General features: G+C 36.6%; 2 protein-coding genes, 2 long non-coding RNA genes and 1 pseudogene across 11 annotated transcripts; 3 read left to right on the forward strand and 2 right to left on the reverse strand.

Moving 5' to 3' along the window:
• Window positions 1-368: 368 nt before the first annotated feature.
• LOC148698514 (uncharacterized) lies at window positions 369-2,514 on the forward strand. Its single transcript, XR_015955646.1, has 2 exons — window positions 369-2,147; window positions 2,264-2,514. It is a non-coding gene; the product is annotated as an uncharacterized LOC148698514 (long non-coding RNA).
• A 381-nt stretch (window positions 2,515-2,895) lies between these two features.
• Window positions 2,896-5,550, reverse strand: LOC148698515 (uncharacterized). Its single transcript, XM_088683935.1, has 3 exons — window positions 3,737-5,550; window positions 3,537-3,655; window positions 2,896-3,452 (listed from the first exon to the last, which is right to left on the reverse strand). Exons 1-3 carry the CDS (start codon window positions 5,454-5,456, stop codon window positions 2,898-2,900), a joined length of 2,394 nt encoding a protein of 797 aa, XP_088540061.1. The 5' UTR covers window positions 5,457-5,550; the 3' UTR covers window positions 2,896-2,897.
• Window positions 5,551-9,666: 4,116 nt separating this feature from the next.
• Window positions 9,667-12,977, forward strand: LOC148698516 (disease resistance protein RPV1-like; annotated as a pseudogene). The gene is made up of 3 exons (XR_015955648.1): window positions 9,667-9,714; window positions 10,782-11,408; window positions 11,815-12,977. The product of XR_015955648.1 is annotated as a disease resistance protein RPV1-like (transcript).
• Window positions 12,978-13,369: 392 nt separating this feature from the next.
• Window positions 13,370-15,662, forward strand: LOC148698517 (disease resistance protein RML1B-like; the record flags this gene model as incomplete). Its single annotated transcript, XM_088683984.1, has 2 exons — window positions 13,370-14,787; window positions 14,881-15,662. A coding segment is annotated over one exon (756 nt), but the record flags the coding sequence as incomplete, so codon positions are not given.
• On the reverse strand, window positions 15,375-18,752 carry LOC148698518 (uncharacterized). 7 transcript variants are annotated; one of them, XR_015955655.1, is made up of 6 exons: window positions 18,305-18,712; window positions 17,102-17,224; window positions 16,617-16,666; window positions 16,200-16,318; window positions 15,734-15,818; window positions 15,375-15,610 (listed from the first exon to the last, which is right to left on the reverse strand). It is a non-coding gene; the product is annotated as an uncharacterized LOC148698518 (long non-coding RNA). The 7 variants fall into 7 exon arrangements; XR_015955652.1 differs by having other exon boundaries at window positions 16,566-16,666; window positions 18,305-18,708; XR_015955651.1 differs by lacking the exon at window positions 17,102-17,224 and having other exon boundaries at window positions 16,566-16,661; window positions 18,305-18,752.
• Window positions 18,753-19,371: the final 619 nt, after the last annotated feature.

The raw sequence follows: 19,371 nt of genomic DNA on the forward strand, positions 1-19,371 counted from the left end.
GGCCCGTGTAGAACCCTTCTTAGGCCAAAGCCTGGTTCTCATGCGCAAGCAACAAGCCCCAAAAAGGTTGTTGTCGTGGTGGTCCAGATGTCAAACAACATGGTCCCAAGGTTACACAACGCGGCTTTAGCCACAAAAATCCCATTTTTTTAATCCCATTTTTTTATACTCTAAGGTTTGAAAAAAAACTCCTAATTGCTTCTAATTTCTTTCGATTCTTTGACTCACAAATTCCACATATCATAATTGAGTATTGCATGAACAAATATATATATTGACAAAATATGAACACATATGCAATATATATAATTGAAGGGTAAATATAAATGCAATATTCGTCGACATGGGTATTTATATTTAATTAATTAATTAATTAATTAATATCTAATTTTAATTACCTTTTGTTAGTTGCTAATTTTAATTTATTTACATTTGTGACCATTATTAAATTTTGATGATTTTTTATAATTTATTTTTTAATTATTAAAATTTGAATCAAAACCACAAAATCTTCGATGGGGTTTTGATTTTTGAGAGGTATCTGAAATGCGGTTCTCTACCCGGCCTTCTGCGATTTGCTCCACCGTGGCAATAACTTTTGCGTTATCTTCCATGCGTAGAATCCACTCGATTTATTGTCTGAGTCCTGAGATGTCGTGATAATCTTCCAAGGTAATGACTTTTGTTCGTCTCGGTTGGTCTGAGTTTCAAATTTTCAGTTGGCTTGTTTGTTTTGGTTTCATTTGCTTCTCATGATATGAGCTTCAAATGAGATAATTCTAATTTTTACTTAAATGGGTTAATACTTTTATGCAGGCATTTCCTATGTTTTTGGGTGAGTCTTTATTGCCCAGTGCATTTAGTTTGGTTCAATTTTCATCTTCTTTCAGATTTCTGTACAATTTTTTTGAAGCTCAAATCATTCAAATTCAAATTTATGTACAAATTGATAAGTGTGGGTATTGACACCCAATTATAGTAAGCTTTCAGCTTCTTAAAAGGCAAAGCATCTTTCTTTTTTACTATCCAATTGCTTATTTTCACTAAATTTACAGTTTCTTCTATCCCTATATCTCTCCTCAGCTGCATCGATGACAAGAGGAAGTACAAAGGGATGCCTTTGGTTCCCACTTTTGGGGTTCCTTCCATGAGCAGGCACCCAAAAACTGGACTGGGGAGCACAAAAAATTGATTTTTTTTTCTTAATTTGATATAAAGTTTGGATTTTGAATTGCAGGTTGGATTTAACTGTTCATTTAATTTGATGGGTTTGGTTTAAATTGAGAGACTCTGCTTTCATAAATGGATAAAATATTGATTAAATTTTAATTAGGATATGCCGATGGCTGAAGTTACTGCTTCTGTTAATGCCGATGACAGAAATCGACCTGACTTCAGATTGAAACGATATGATTATTTTAGCAGTGGTGAGAATTGAGAACTCAGAACCAGTTTTTAGTCTTTTTGCTAATTGTTTTAATGTATACTAGCATATGGGCACTCACAAAGTGTGAGAAATTTTTTTATTTTTGTTTTTGAAATAGAAGGAGAGAGGAAGACAGGGATAGAGAATGTGGGAGTGGGAAGTTTTTTTTTTATCTTTTTTATTTTTTATTTTATTTTTTTTTAATTAGACATATGTTAGGATTACATGTAGGTGATGTTTTGAAAAAAAATAGCAAAATTTGGTTGTGTGAAATTACATCTCTGCCCCATATTGCTTATTCATATTTTGTTTTAATTAGAGGGTTAAACTGGTAATTTCATAAGATTTTGGTTGGGAATGAGTGTTTTATTATTTAGTAGACATGAGATAGGGTTTCTGCTTTCTAGGGTCCTTTTGTTTTTTTTTAGACTGCTCAATTTGGTATTGTCAAATAGTATATGGATTTCCATGTTCATTGTGTCAACATGTTGTGGTAGTTTAATTGGATGCGATATAAGTGAGGTGTTCACATGAAACCAAGCACAAGGAGGTGTCCTCGGTTTCTCGGGATAAAGTCATAGTTTGATTTATGCTATAAGTGATGAATCTTTTTACTTTAGAATTTTGATTTAGGAGATTCGACCTGGGTCACACTCAATTCCTATTGAAGGGCAAAATGATGTTGGTGATTGTGAAAAAGGGATTGTTTCCGAGAAGCGAAGTATGAATTGACATATACGATATGTTGGCTGATAATAGCTTACTGTTTTAAATTATACATTACGTTTCCTTTTGAATCAGATTTCTTGATAACCTATCTAATTTTTCTTTTCCCAGAGATATTTTCAACATGTGATGAAGCAACAAGACTACGATGCATCGTGAAGTACAGAGTTCACTTCTCCTATTAAAGTTACCCCATTGTTCAGATCCTTGGCAGCAGGAATTCCCTGCCCAAAATTTTCTAAAAGTGTAAGTTGTCTCAAAAGTTCAACTCTGTTAAACAATAAGCTATTAGTTTAATGGTTGCCAATGGAGGAAACTTGATGTCATTTTCAACTTTCCTCATCTAGGCCATTACTCTTGACTATGCGAAAACGACTTTGAGCTTATTCTGTAAGTTTTTTGTGTGTTGAGAGCAATGTATTAAAAGCGTGAGGCGTGGGCGAGGCGTCCGAGGCGAAGCCTAGCCTAGGCGTGAGGCGAAGCCTTACAGGATTTAATTTTCTTTTATATATATGTTTTATATATTATACATATAATTGTATAAAAAAATAATACTATGTAAAATAAACATCCATTCTCAATTTTTCATTCAAATCCATAGTCATTCAAAAGATAATATCATTTAAATTCATCATTCAAAGGTAATATCACCCAAATTCATCATTCAAAAAGTAATACAAACAAAGAAAACAATCATTCATCCAAATCATCTTCATATAAATCAAAATACAAACAAGGATATAAATCATTCATCTAAATCCTCTTCATCTAAATAAAAGGCAACATCATCCTCTTCATTGCCAACTCTAGATGAACTTGTCGGGTATCTCATCATTTCATCAAAAGAATCTTCCGAATCATATTCCACATTTCTTCTAGTTCTACTTGAGGATTCTTCATTACCCCGTTTTCTTTTGTATGTAATAGGACCCCGAGGTTGAGTAGGCTCACAAGGACAAGCAGGAGGAGTAGGTTCACGAGGAGGAGGAGGAGGAGGAGGAGGAGAAGACTCTCTAGGCTCTCGAATGTATGAGCCACCTTCATAAACCGGGGTTGGCACATTCCTTACGGCCTCAACATTATACAATAACTCATCCTCAAGCCGTGTAGGATCTTCGGGAAGAACGGGATCTTCTATCTCTGTTATCCATTCATCATCGGAGGCAATTTCTTCCACAACAATAGGATCATACTTCTCCATCCTTTTCTTACTTCTTTGTTGTAAAGCCAAATTGTACTTGACATAGGCTAAAGCATTAAGCCTTTTGTATTCAAGCCTATTCCTTCGTTTTGTATGAATCTACAAATAAATCAATTCTATTATTCAAGTCTAAACATTTTAAGCAAAAATGACACTTAAGATACTAATAATATATTTACTTACCATTGAAAATGTGCTCCAATTCCTCTCACATCCCGATGCACTACAAGTAAGGCTTAGAACTCGGATAGCAAATTTCGTTAACTTGGGTGTTTTATGCCCAAAGCGCTCCCACCAAGCCGCTAAAAAAACAATATTAATAAGGTAAGTAATTTAAAGGTTAATGATAAAAAGATATTAACAATTAACTAATTAAATCTTACTTGGTGTTCGCTTTTTCCTAGTTTGTATAGCCATAGAATCCGCAAATGGACCACGCTTATTAGTAAATAAATCCAATTGAACATCGGCCTCTTCACGTTCTTTCCCTTTCCCAAGCATCCTATCCATGCAAGCAAACAACCCATTTCGCACTTCATCAGTATCTAAGAAATTATCCTCATATCGAAATTGTGGGTTTAAGTAATAGCCCGCCGCATGTAGTGGTTGATGAAGTTGATCGTCCCATCTACGATCTATCTTTCTCCAAATAGGCATATATTTTTTCTCCACTTTGTTAAGATTACTTGCAATTTTCTCTTTTGCGGCATCCATCAACTCATATATAAAACCCATGGGGGGTCTCTCCTCTGAATCAACCTCTCTCAAAACACAAACAAGAGGAAGAATGCCCTTAATGCAAAAGGAAACTCGACCCCAAAACTCACGATCATATAACACATGATGCTTAGCCAACTTTGCTTCACGGGATTTTGCATAGGTACTTTCCGACCATTCTTGAGAGGTAAACAAAGCAACAAGATTTTCCTTTTGCTTTTGTAAGCCTTGTAGTGTAAGGAAAGAAGTGGCAAACCTAGTGACCGCCGGACGAAGAATTTCCGAATTGTTAGTGTACTTTCTCATCAAAGCTAGTACCCATTGATGCCCATATAGATACTTTGAAATACACCTAGCACGTTTGAGTGTGTCATCAAACCATGTCATCTTAGAAATATGTTCTAGCATCAAATCAATGCAATGAGCCGCACATGGAGTCCACCACACCTTCTCTTTCCTCTCCATAAGTTTTGCCCCGGCATTCTTGTAGTTCGAAGCATTGTCAGATATAACTTGAACCACATTCTCCTCCCCAATTTCTTGAATAACGTCATCCAAATAGCCATACAACAAATCTCCATTCTTAATAGAGGCCGATGCATCAACCGATTTCAAGAACCAAGTACCTTGAGAGCTATTGACAAGAAAGTTGATTAAACATCTACTTTTGCCATCCAACCATCCATCCGACATAATAGTGCATCCATATCTCTTCCAAGCCTTTTGATGTTCTTTCATCATACTTTGTACATCATCAACTTCTTCTTTGAGCATCCAAGTTCTATATTCATGGCTTGTAGGAGCATCAAAGCCGGGACCAAAATTGGACACCAATTTCATTGCATTAACATAATATTCATTGTTTGCCGCATTGAATGGAATGGCACTAGTGTAGAACCATCGGGCCAATGCTCGGGATGCTTGTCTTCTTTCCTCTTTTTTGAAAGGTGTATTCAACGTGGTTTGACGAGCTTCCGATGTAACATACCTATCAAGTGGTCCCCTTGACCTAGGTGGTAGAAAAGAATCGGTTTGTTGTGAATGTGTGGCACTCGCACTCCCACTCCCACTACTTACATATGTTGTCCTTGTTGTGCCCATATCGACACTTGCACTTTCTTCTTCACCACCACGACACAACTCATGACTAGCTTTCCTCTTTTCTTTCGTTCCCATAACATTAGCAAAACATTCTTCCTTCACATTGGGTGGGACTTTTTTACAACTTATCATTCCTCCCGAACTTACACCACCCAAGTGATGTTTGAATCTAGAAATTGAACCCGTGCATTTGTGGTTACAAAAAACACAATAGAAGTGCTTAGTGACAGGATCCAAATCTTTTGTCCATTGCCAAGCAAAATCTTTCTTAGAAGAAGAAGCCATATTCTTCAATACCCTAAGCAATAAACAATAGATGCATGCATACAATTAATGAACCAACAATTTATTAATTAATTTATATACCAACAATTTCTAACAATTTATTAATTAATTTATATACCCCTTTAGTGCCAATTTCTAACAATTTATTAATTAATTTATATAACCCTTTAGTGCCAATTTCTAACAATTTCTAACAATTTATTAATTAATTTATATACCCTTTTAGTGCCAATTTCTAATTTTCTAACAATTTCTAACAATTTAATAATTTATCTAAGTGCCAATTTATGGCACACGGACACAATTTATGGCAACAATTTATGGCAGCCAGGAGCATTAAATTTATGGTATAATTGCACAACAGTTTATGGTATAAATTATAATACTATAATTGCATAATTGCAAAACAGGTTATGGTTTAATTGCAAAACATCCAAATAAAACCGTGGGCTATAGCCTTATTCCCCTGTTTTCTATTTCTACTCTGCGTCTTTCTCTCTGTCTCACTCTGTCTCTCTCTCGCAGAAATCATCCTTCCCCAGAAAATGTAAAACCTTCCCCAGAACCAGAAAACTAAATCCTTCCTCAGAAAACGAAATCCTTCCCCAGAAAATGCAAAACCTTCCCTAGAAAACTAAATCCCTAATTTCAAAAACCCTAACCTTTGGGATTTTGCTGACGGCGCTGGGGCTGGGCTGATGGTGCTGAGGTGATGGCGGCGTGGCGACTGGACCGGTGTTCTGAGCCTCTGGGCTTCTGGCGCGCTGGAGAAGAAGACGCAACAAGGCAGAAGGCAAAAGGTAGAGGCAGGAAAAATGGGATCGAATTCGAAGGTATGGTAGAAGACTGAAAATCCTTACCCAAACGACGTCGTTTTGGGTTTGGATGGTTTTAAAAATAAAAAATAAAAAATAAAAAAAATGGTCTGACAAGGCGTCCAGACGCCTTGAGGCGCACCTCCGCCGCCTCGGCGTCTCTGGCGAAGCATTTCGCCTACTCCAGCAAAATTGAGGCGTTTGCCTCTCCGCCCAGCCTCAAGGGCGCCCTAGGTGCGCCCCGAGGCGAGTTCTTTAAAACATTGGTTGAGAGTGAAGAGTGCACTATTCACAAAGGCAAACAAGGGACATCATCTATGTGACAACCCGTCCTAAATTAATATATATCTTATCCTCGAAAGCGTTGAAAATGACAATTTTGCCCTTGAAGCGATGTGATGTGAATGTACAAGTGGGCTAAGGAAATGGACCAATTACTTCACCTCCTACTTTCTTGGATCCAATTAAAATTGTAGGGTTGTTTTTGGACCAAATGGTTAGCCTAAACTTGCAGCCCAATAGGATTTGAGACAATTTCAAATTGCCCGATTCTATGAGACACACACTCTCACACACGTGCCTTTTCCCCGTTTCTCTCTTCCTTTCTCAAACTCTCTTCACGTCCGTACAACCAAACCCCTAACCTTAAAACATCATCACGCACTCACAAATTGACTGTAAGGATAACATTATCGTGATTCCCTTGAGTTTGCAAGTTGAGCTATATCGTTGGTTGGAGGAGAGGATTTGTGGAACTCAAGATACCGAGCTTCGGTGAGGAGTGTGAATTTCTTCAACATGATTGCGAAGGTTTTAGTTAGTTTTGAGACCTAAGAAGGTATTTTTCTAACTTCTCTAGTACGTTGGAATAATTTTAAAGTAGTTTTGACGTCGAGATACTCGAATTTACCAAGTTGCAGGTTTACACGGACGGTCGAAAGTTTTTCCAACCATATTCTGTTGATTTTAGAACCTTTGAAAGGTAAGATCATGTTCTACTCATTCAGAGCTTCAATTTGATATAAATTTCATGAAATTTGGTTGAAAAACGAAGAAGATATTGAAGTTTTACAATTTTCAGTTTTTGGTGACGCAGCTGTGGCCAACGCCGAATTCCGGCGAACCATCGGAGAAGGAAGGAGAATATTCCATCAATTTTGATGGAATATACTAACGACGTTGGGTAAAAGTTAATTGTATATGCTACTATTTAACGAAATATTTCCTAACGGCGTTAAATATTTCGTTTGTGTGCCAGGCACGTGCCTGCGCATGGCAGACGCGTGGGTCATTGGAAAATTATTCTAAAAATATGGGGATGCTCGTGGTGTTAAGTAGGCCACGATGGTATATTCAAACACCCCAATTGAGCAACGTATGAGAAGTTATTACACGATCTTGGTTATGTGCTTAAAATTAATGTTAAAATAGTTGTTTCACATATAGGTGCGACGTTTTCGGAGGACGAGCGTAGCCAGGCGAGACATAGGGGTTACGATCCTGCTACGTACCAGTGAGTGGGCGTTTGGTTTTCTATATATATACGTATATATGCTTTACATTTTCCCAAAATTGTGTTAAATGGATTTACGTTTTTAAATGTCATGTCAATTACATTACATGTTAGTATATGCATTAGTATACATATGCATAATATTAGTTGATGCTGCGAAGGCCCAGGTAAGTTTCAAGTGAGTATATCATGATGATAGTGATTACAGTGGGTATGGTTATGATCAGTTGTATTTAATGCTCATTACCTTGCACCCTGGTGTTAATGCTCCGCCCGTGGCCAGAGCCTAGCCTTCATGTGATCGTTCACCTCCCACACCGCACGCTCAGCTTGGATCCAAGTCAGGTGTCAGCTTGTTATACAGACCACATTAGGTGGTTCTGACTCGTAGATGACATGCGATTCAGTGCACAGCCCTTACGTGACCATTGCACTTAAGCGTACTTATTTACACCTAGTCTGTCGTACATACCACATTAGGTGGTTCCGATTCGTGTGCAGGTTTAGTGCCGTACATATCACATTAGGTGACGCTGGCTAGACTGATGAGCAATAGGTTCAGCTGTACAAGTCACATTAGGTGATTCCGGCTGGCATATCACTTTTGCATTGATTTATATCACCTGACTTACATAATTACTGCTGAGTTAGTGACATGGCATATACCTGATTTTTGTTACTCTCAAGCTTGATTTCTATAAATACGTATGTATTACTATTTTCTAGGAAATTATACGAGTTTTACGGTGAGGGGTTATTACTTTTGGAAAGAGAAATGGTTTTTAAAAGCTTTGTTTTTGCCCACTCACATTTTCTGTTTTGCGCCCCTCTAGGTTCTAGTTAGACGTTCGTGTTGGTGGCTCACGAGGACTCTACAACGGTTCTGACATACTCCAAGTAATGTAGGGTTTTCTTTCATATCCTGTATAATTAGAATTTAGCCTGCCGGACTGCACTTAGGTTATCTATGCTCCAAGGATGTGTATTTGTGCTTTAAACATCTTCACTCGCACTTCTATACTTACCTAGTGTAAATTAATTAGTTTTGATTTTTAATTACTCACACTTTTGTATTTTTATCACTTCTGCATTGCGCTCATGGCTACGTCACTCTCACGTGACGGCCAGCATGCCTCGAGTTAGGTCGGGATGTGTCAATCTACTTTGCATGGAAAGAAGAGGTTACTTTGGTTGTGATTACTTTTTTGATTTGGTTAAATTCGAAGTTGGTTGGCTTGCGTCTAATTTAGTTGTTTGCTTGCACAAGTTGAAGTATTTATTAATGCTAGTGACTGAGATCAACCCAAGTTCATGTGAAAACGATATCATAATTTTTGTTATGGTGAGAATTGAGAACTTTGAACCTTTTTTTATTTTATTTTTTTATCTTTTCGGTTTTTGAAATTAAGAAATTGAATTACTTATCTATACCTTTTTTGTGATCATTCACTGAGAATTTGTTAATTGCTTTAATATATATGAGGTAGGATTTCTATATTCTAAGCTCCATTTCTCACCTTCAGAGATTGATTTATTTCATATTGTCAAATAGTTTATGAATTTTCATATTAAGTGTGTCAATATGTTGTCACAGGAATTTAATTAGATGTGATAGGTTGATGTGTTTATACCTTTGAAACATAATTTTTCGCACAATTTCTACTCTGGCAGCAATGCGCCGTAGCAACACGCGGACAAAACTTTCTAGTCAATTCTAATTTCCAATTTTTTTTTTTTTTTTGGTAAGCAGTTAATAAAAGACAACACAAATAATTAACTTGTATAGTGTGTCTCTGTCTTAATTATATAAAAAGGCGAGGCGTTTTCATTTGCTTGACTAAAACGACCAATTATATTTATTTGTAATTTTTCCAGGAAGTAGATGGGAATGAACCAATTAATTAAAGAGAACTTTAACGAAAAGTTCCAGGTACTGTTCACTTTAACGAAAAATCATATTTTTACACTAAAAAATCAATCATGGTACTATTCACTTTACCCTTTATTTTATCTTTATCGTTAAAACTCAATTTTTTCAAACTCTTTTCATTAGTTTTCTTTTAATTAAAGCCTTAAATATTTCCCCTGCAAGGACAGAGCAATCCTTTTGTTTGCTGCTAATCTATCATAAACCATGCTATCGGATTACGTCTGTTTATCAATCAATCAAATTGAAGAATGCGGAATTAGAAGGAGATACACATCAAGGACAATATTCAGGACACATGCATGTTGTACTATTCTTCCTTCGATTAAGATTTTTTTCACTGGATTTTTCCTATCAAGGTTTTAGCGAGGCAACATAAGTATAATTAACACTTTATCAATAATTCAAGAAAAGTTGCACTCTCTTTCCTTCACTACGGTTTTTTCCCACTGGATTTTGCATAGCAAGGTTTAACGAGATAAGTGATGTTGATATATGGGCATTCAAGAGGTAGTGTTGTAAAAGTTATGGGAATCGAATGCCACATGGTTTAGTTAAAAGTGAAAAGGTAAGAAGGACTAAAAATTGTGGTATTGTCATATTTTGTTATTATTGGATAGCATGTTATCAACTTGTATGGCATGGTTTTCAAAATGCCTTAATTTCCCTTGTAGACTTCCACACGTAAATGGCTCTATATAAGGCGCATGTAGTGTATGATCTAACAACACAAAAGATCAAGAGTGAAACAAAATTTTCCCTCAATATCTCTCTCCTCTCTTTACTTGCATCATTTGTATAATACCTTATACTTGTTCCACTTCTATCTCTGACAAAGGTTATCTCTTTCTCACTTTTACCTATTTATAACACTGTTTGATTTTTTTTTTTTTGTTTTTTAATGTAAACTTATTGGTTCTAATATATATATATATATATTTTAAGGGTAAGCAGTAGATAAAAGACAACACAAATAATTAACTTGTATATTGTGTCTCTGTCTTCAATTATATAAAAAACAACGCGTTTTCATGTGCTTGACTAAAACGACCAATTATATTTGGTTGTAGATTTTCCAGGAAGTAGATAAGAAACAAATTGGAATGACCCAATTAATTAAAGCATTAAATATTTCCCCTGCAAGGACAAAGAGCAATCCCTTTGTTTGTTCATCGATCGTAAACCATGGCTCTTGTGATAGCAGCTCAAGGAACATCCTCTGATTCCAACACTCGTCGGGGTTACCGTTATGATGTTTTCTTGAGTTTCAGAGGCGCAGACACTCGCAGGACTTTTACTGACCACCTCTACACAGCCTTGAACAACGCAGGATTTCTCACGTTCCGAGATGACGACGAACTTGAGAGAGGAGAAGATATCAAGCCAGGACTACAGAAAGCAATCCGACTGTCACGAACATCTGTTGTCGTGTTTTCGAAATATTACGCATCATCCAAATGGTGCCTTGATGAGCTTGTCATGATCCTTGAACGCAAGAGGACTACCTCGGACCATTTAGTATTACCAGTCTTCTACGATGTCGATCCATCCCATGTGAGGAAGCAGACGGGAAGCATTGGAAAAGCATTTGCTAGACACGAGAAAACTCAGTTGCCGAATACGGTGAGGCGATGGAGTAAGGCTCTTGCAGAGGTTGCAGATCTAGCAGGGATGGTCTTACCAAATGAAGCTGATAGGTAACTTTCATTTTCTCTCTTTTATCTTTCTAGTGTCAATATTGGAAGGGTAATTTGTTTTGCCTTCTTTTTTCACATGAACAATTTGTTCTGATCTCTAAACCCCATGTTTCCTCAAGTTGTCGAGTTCGAATTTCCTCCTCTCAGCTTAAATTAGTTTGGTTATCTAGACTTGACATACGTGTATACTATACTTCTTTTACAAAAAAGGCAAATAATTACTTTCATAATTTCGTTTTCCCTTGTTTTATGATGTCACCAAAGTTTCATTTTAATTTTTAACCTAACCAAATATGCCATCAAATAATGTATAAGTTTAGCTTCCCTCCAGTTGTTCGTACCTATATAACTTTCTTAGGTACACAGCACGTTTGATTTATATTTTATTTTGTTTGCAAATTATTAGGTACGAGTCAAAGTTTATCACAAAAATTGTTAAGGTGATTGGTGACGAGCTAATTCGCATACCCTTGAGTGTTCAATCCAACTTGATTGGAATCCAATCTCGACTCAAACACATCAATTTATGGTTACAAGATGGATCAACTGATGTTGGTATAGTTGTTGTGTATGGGATGTCTGGAATAGGGAAGACAACCATTGCTAAATATGTTTACAATTCAAATTTCACAAGTTTTGAAGGAAGCAGCTTTGTTGAAAATATCAGAGAAACGGCAAATCAACCGAATGGGTTAGTTCAAATACAAATGCAACTTCTTTATGATATTTTGAAGGGGAAAAAGGAGAAAGTACACAACGTTAGTGAAGGAATAAGTAAGATTGAAAGAGCCATAAGCTCTAGAAGAGTTCTTCTTGTTCTTGATGATGTAGACCATATGGACCAACTAGATGCAGTACTACGGATGAAAGATCAGTTTTATCCCGGAAGCAAAATAATCATAACAACAAGGCGTGAAAGGTTGCTAAAGGCACATCAAGTTACTCAGGTCCACGAAGTTGAAACTTTGGATTACGATGAATCATTGGAGCTCTTAAGCTGGCATGCATTTGGCCAGGACCATCCCCGTGAAGGTTACATGGAATATTCAAAAGAGCTAGTGCAACATAGTGGAGGACTTCCATTAGCTCTTCAAGTTTTGGGTTCTTCTCGGTCAGGTGAGAGTATGGATGTGTGGAAAAGTGCATTGGAGAAGCTAAAAGTTATTCCTAATGACGAAATCATGAAGAAACTGAGAATAAGCTATGACAGTTTACAAGATGACCATGACCGGAAATTATTCCTCCACATTGCTTGTTTCCTAATAGGAAGGGACAAAAACTACATTGTTAGAATACTAGATGGATGTGATTTCTATACAACCGTTGGCATTCAAAATCTCATTGATAGATGCTTGGTGAAAATTGATAAAGACAACAACGTGAACATGCACGATCTGATTCGTGATATGGGAAGAGATATAGTTCGCCTAGAATCAGAAGAGCCTAGAAAACGTAGTAGACTATGGCGTTGTAAGGATTCTTTCAAAGTATTGAGAGAAAAGAATGTAAGAAACATTTCTTTTATGTCTTTATATGTTTTTCTCTTCTTGTGAAAAATATCCATACTAATGTTGTTCCACTTTTTTGTCCTTAGGGTACACAAACAATCCAAGGTCTTGTTCTGGACATGCATGGGCATCCTGCAAACAGTCTAATAAACACAAATGAGACAATCTTTGAAACCAATGCATTTGAAAGGATACACAAATTACAACTACTCCATCTTAGACGTGTACGGCTGGAGGGATGTTATGCAGATTTCCCTACAGGATTAAGATGGTTGTGTTGGTTTGAATTTCCTTTGGATTCTATACCCATTGATTTTCCTTTGGAGTGTCTAATTGTTATTGAAATGCAATATAGTAGCCTGAGAGAAGTCTACAAAGGAACAAAAGTATGTTACTCTGTGCATCTCAATTCCTTTTCCTTCTTTTGCTTTTTAAGTTTTGATTCGTTGACTACTTGCATATGTTATAATTAACTCCCACAAATTTTATTTCTCGTTTTTCTTTATTTTAATTTTTTTCTTGCAATTTCTTCCATCATTGAAGATCCTTGATGTGAGCCATTCTCATGGCCTTAGTCAAACCATGGATTTCTCATACTGCCCCAATCTAGAGGAATTGATTCTTGTAGATTGTGGAAGCCTGCTTGATGTTCATGAATCCATTGGAAACCTAGAGAGACTTGTGCACTTGAATCTGAAGGATTGCAAGAACCTTAGGATGCTTCCAAAGAACATGTGCATGCTAAAATCACTTGAGACTCTCATTTTATCTGGGTGCTCAAATCTTGATGAGACGATAAAGAACATGGAATCTTTAAAAATGCTCAAAACAGATGGAATTCCAAGAAGTGAATTGTGGCCTGGAAGAAGATCAAGTATCTTGACTTATTTGCCATGTTTTTTAGTAGATTTAAGACTTTGTAGCTGCAATCTTTCTGATGATGCCTTTACTATGGATTTAAGTAATCTATCCACAATACAACGCCTAGATTTAGATGATAATCCAATTTGTAGCCTACCTGTTTTCGTCAAGGGTTTGACGAAGCTCAGGTTTCTCTCTTTTAATGACTGTAAGAGGCTCAAATCACTTGTGGGGTTGCCAAAAATGATGTTCATGTATGTAGATGGTTGCATATCACTACAACAAATAACCTATCAATCCTATGGGTTGAGAGCGTTGACCTACCAGGTCATGCATACAGGGACTTGATCAACATGGTATATACAGCACATTTTTTGCGGGGAATGAGGCTCCGAGCCGGTTCAGCTATAAAAGTACAAATTCCTCAATATCTTTTATTGTGCCTTTTCTTTCAAGTCACAAAATTCGAGGTTTGAACATCTTTGCTATTATTGCAAACGATAGATTGATATATACGCCTGAGCCAGTAATGAGTATTGAAGTGAGTAACAAGAGCAAGGGTATGAAATGGATCTATGGTCCACGATTCTACTGTCACTGTTCTCCAGAAGACATAACATGGTTGAGCCATTGGAAAATGGACAATCAAACAATAATATTAGAATGTGGAGATGAAGTGGTTGTTTCCGTAACGACGATGGAACGTAGAGAGTCTTTTCGGGTAAAGGACAATCAAACAATAATAGTAGAATGTGAAGATGTGACGAAACGTGGAAAGTCTTTTCGGGTAAAGGAGTTTGGGGTTGAGCTTGTGCAAGAGCACCAAGACAAGATGAGTACCCAACACAACACCACTCCAGATCCTAATGATCCATTTGTCATCGGTGGAGATTTGTCACCGCTGGAACACATATCAGGAACATACCGCTTTTGCTGGTTCAGAGAAGCAGAAATGAAAAATGTTGATTTCTGTAGGCCGAAATGGTTGAATACCCTCATCATGGACTCAGGTAAATTATGCTCCATTAAAGCACTTAGGGGTCTGCCCGTATTCATTTCATTCAAGTTTTCTCAAAATTTTCTGTTATTTGTATGTTTTTCAGACAAAGAAGAAGAGCAACAGAACGATCTTGATCACAAAATTGCAGCAGCGAGTGCTAGAGGCAATAACTGCCATCTGGGATGATGGAGGGGGCTAGTCACTGCTGCCGTCTTCTTTCTCACGCTAACTCTAATCGTTCCGCCCTCCATCTCTCAAAAAGAGAAGCGACAGTAGTCCGAAAGCCCTCAACGAGTTTTTTATTTTACTAGATATAGACATCTCTGCATTATCACCTTGTCTTCAAGATGTTTTCTGCCTTCAAACACAAGACTTCGATTCATAGCTAAGCCCCTTGCTATCAGATATCAAGTTCAAATGTCTTCAGCGTCATCAAATATTGTGTACATTATGGCTTTAGCGTTACAAAAAATTTCTCCCTGCCACTGATTGCTTACAACCTCATGCAACGGAAAATACACTGGCAGTAGGTATCTTTAGCAACACTGGCAAGAATCAATTCTTTGAATTTTGGGGAGAAGATTTCAGCACGGGGGAAAAGCAAGAACATCCGCTTTGCTTGTAAGTGTCAAAGTTATAGATCTTAATTGTCATTTGCAACAAAATTGTGTAAATTACATAAATATCAGTACAACAAATATTAGCCTTGCCTACACTACGGAAGTTGGGTTTTGCTTCTTCAACCCGAACAAATTATTAAGGTCAGGAAGCATCGGAGGAATGGCCATTGTCTCTGGAGCCATGAAATTTACTATTTCTCGTGAACTTTGTACCTGCAAAAGCATAATACAATAAGCCTTCAACAATGTGGCCTAGTTTGCTCAACAGATGCTCCAAGGTATTCCAAAACAAAATCATAGCAGTTTCACATAGGGAACCGAAGAATCTATTGATACCTTATCTCGCGACTCTTAGAGGCCCTTCTGTCAACAATCTTCCTCTTCTTCGTATGCAACTTTTTCAAAGAATAAAAGGCTGTCTCTGAGGATAATCAAATAGTGCAAAATCAAAATCAACAACAATATGCTGACAATAAAGGTATTGATTGTTAGCAGGAATAACTACGATAGCACTTTCCATTTTTAAAGTTACAAAAACTTGAATAACAGATATTCAGGATCGCCTAGGTTCCAAGCCGACTATAACGAAGACAATAGATGCAGATACAGATCCAAAACAGAAAATGAACAAGGATATCCGGCATCACTTGGGAATATAAAATCTTATACAAATTTAAAAGCCACAATTTTTAAATGCAATCTGATTGTGTTTTGATTTACCGGAACGCTTATAGATTTGGATAAACCGTATCACATTCAAATGCAATCATGTATTATGTATATGATGCTCTAATAGTTTTACCACAAGATGCTGGGTCAATTGTCTCAAAAAATTCTTTCAATAACTGCTGGTAAAACTCAAGAGTCATCCAAAAGTTCAGGGTCACCATCAGCTTGTGCACCAGCTTCAGATTGTGTCTCCTATCAGAGTGAAAGAATAATAAAGAAAACTTTTAATTAAAAGATACAATCAAAGCTACAGATGATGAGTATTAAAATAATCACAGGTCGCATGATTCATTCTTATAGCAAAGGAACAAATTCATCAAATAAAATTGGGGCCATGCCAAATAAAAATTGAAGTAAACACCACAAACGATGCAAAAAATTGTTCAAATATGGTATCAAATTAACAAAATGCATCCTTCCTCAAACAAAGAATTTGTACCTCGCTTGAGAATTAAAATAGCACATAGGAAATTGTAGAATCCATGGTCACCTGTCTTCCTCTGCCATTTGTTGATTGATTTGTCTCTGAAAGTAGCTATTCTACGAGATACAACGTGACAGTTTTAGTTAGACCAAGTAACCCACATGGAAATGCATACAATAATGAGAAGTTGAACAACATAGTAGAACAAATTTCTAGAAATCATACAAGAGAAGTTGACGGAGCATGACTACAAGTATAAGAATTTTTATACCAGTTGTGCCTCATTTTTTTTTTTACTGTAGCCCGACTTGTTTGGGCTGGGATGGAGCTCATTTTGTTGGTTTTGGTAGATTGAATCACCTAATCACTCTTGCAATTGGAAGGGGTGAAGTTGCTCTTAGGGGTGATGCTATCCATACACCTATTTTTACCCTCACACACTCTTTTCCCTTTCTGGCTGTCGGATCGAATGAATTGAAGAGGGTCAATGAACAGAAGTTAACAAGACTGTACAGTATAAAAGGTAAAAAGTGATGTGTATATAGCATTACCCTTATGTTACACAAAGAAGTTCAATATAGTACAGTACTAGAAAAACTGTCCACGCTCTGCTGTGGGTTTTGAAACCGTAATCCACAACAGCTATGAATCACTTCCACAGAAAAATACAAAATCTGGAAAACACAATTGCATTCTCAAATACATCAATTTGGATAATGCACACCTAGCAATGAATTGATACTCAAAAGCCAGCAGCAACACAATTGCATTCTCAAATACATCAATTAGGATAATGCACATTTTGCTTCGGTAAATCCCACAAAACTGCAAATCAACACAGCTATCTTTAAAATAATTCAAAAGGGCGGATTTTAAAGACAAAACGAATATGATCATTGTGTCTTATTAATTACCTAAAATTCAAAAGGTTACATTCATTAGTATGAAAAGGCTAATTACATTTCATTAAACTAAATTTTGTATAGAATATGGGGAATAAAGAACTTGTATTGTTTACATGGAAATAGAGTAACAAAGAACACCATTCACAAGGATCACTACTCATTTTATTACATAGTTTCCTCCAACTGCAGTTGTTGAAATTGTAGAAAATCTTCGCAGCAACCAATACAACCGAGGCAGCACGATGAGGCAACAATGTATTCAACCAAACCACGAAGGCATGAAAATTGGGTCAACCATGAAATGATCCAACCAAAATCAAAGCAAGCATGTATCAGTTGTATGACGGTCAGACTAATTACTCTTATTCATTCCATGGGAGCAAAAGGCAACATCAAAAAAGTAATATTCATCACTTCACGGTAAAATCAAAGAAGCAATCGTCAAGCAAGAATGAAAAATCTCACTTCATAGGCTGAATTATTTTGAAATTTTCGTACTCCGAATTATATACACAATTCAATAATAAGGAAAAAATTCAAACTTTCTCATCTTGTATTAATCCGTAGTTAAACAACCAAACAAAGCATAAAATTGATAGACGGCCAAAAGGAATTATATAAGCAATTGCATACAAAAGTTCCACTTACAGAGAATTGAGAAAAAATGGAAAAAAAAAAAAAGAGCATAACCAAAACCATCGACTTCTCGAAAACAAAATATAGCGAAAACCCAGTACCTTATTCATGCACAAAACCACCCCCAGAGAACAATCAAAATTACAAATTTCCACTGGAAAATATATATACACGCATATATACTGGATTCTGAAAGTGATGAGAGGAATATACCTTTGGGGCGTCGATGCCATAAGGGTGAGTAAGGGATCTGATATGTTTGAGAGCTGTAATTTTTTAGCAATTCGGGCGAAAACGTTGAAGAACTTCAGAGTGAGAGACACAGAGAGGGTGGAGTGAGTCAGTCTGGACTAAATTTAAAGGTTCAGAATCACTTGATTTGATAGTTTGGTGAAAAACATCATCTCGTTGTTCAACCAAACTCAACACTAAAGAAACCATTTTTTAATTTGAGTAAGAGCCTACAGCAGACTTAACTTCACAGGATTTCGTACCCATAGTTCTCTCAATTTGACCGAAAGGACGGCATGATTTCAAAGGAAAAATCAGGTCCCTTTTTCTGTCTATGGCATCTCTATTTTCTCACAGCCCCACCCCCTTACGAGCAGGGTTAATTACACTAACATCCTTGAAGTTTATCGTATTTTCATAAAATTTTCATACGTTTCAAACATATCACTAACATCCCTTAAAATACGGGTTTGTTGAGGAACTTATCACCGACGGGGTACTTTTTGTTTAAACTTTGTAAAATTTGTGTTCTAATTGGTATGTATACAATTGATTTAATTGCTTGTATGAAACATAACATATTATTAGTGTCATCACATACTAGCGTGGAAGGATTTTATTGGAATGTTTGAGATTAGGATAAGGGATAGAATTGCCTTTTGTATGGGTGAGTTCGACTCTAGTAGAGACCAGCAAGGGTGACAAAAGTGAAATTATAGGAATAATATGAAGTAGTGGGGACTCTTCTTGTGAAAAATATCCATGCTAATGTTGTTCCACTTTTCTGTCCTTAGGGTACACAAACAATCCAAGGTCTTGTTCTGCACATGCATGGACATCCTGCAAATAGTCCAAAAAACACAAATGAGACAATCTTTGAAACCAATGCAATTGAAAGGATACACAAATTACAACTACTCCATCTTAGACGTGTACGGCTGGAGGGATGTTATACAAATTTCCCTACAGGATTAAGATGGTTGTGTTGGCTTGAATTTCCTTTGGATTCTATACCCATTGATTTTCCCTTGGAGTGTCTAATTGTTCTT

The sequence above is a fragment of the Pyrus communis genome, chromosome 2, assembly GCF_041283825.1.
Source record: "Pyrus communis isolate YQ-2024b chromosome 2, ASM4128382v1, whole genome shotgun sequence".
NCBI classification, from domain to species: domain Eukaryota; kingdom Viridiplantae; phylum Streptophyta; class Magnoliopsida; order Rosales; family Rosaceae; genus Pyrus; species Pyrus communis.

Bases quoted from the DNA above. Each gene is read 5' to 3' on its own strand.
- LOC148698515 (XM_088683935.1), bottom strand. From the start codon at position 5,456: ATGGCTTCTTCTTCTAAGAAAGATTTTGCTTGGCAATGGACAAAAGAT. The intron at 3,656-3,736 runs GTAAGATTTAAT...TTGTTTTTTTAG, and splicing joins TAGGAAAAAGCGAACACCAA to CGGCTTGGTGGGAGCGCTTT. The intron at 3,453-3,536 runs GTAAGTAAATAT...ATTTATTTGTAG, and splicing joins ATTGGAGCACATTTTCAATG to ATTCATACAAAACGAAGGAA.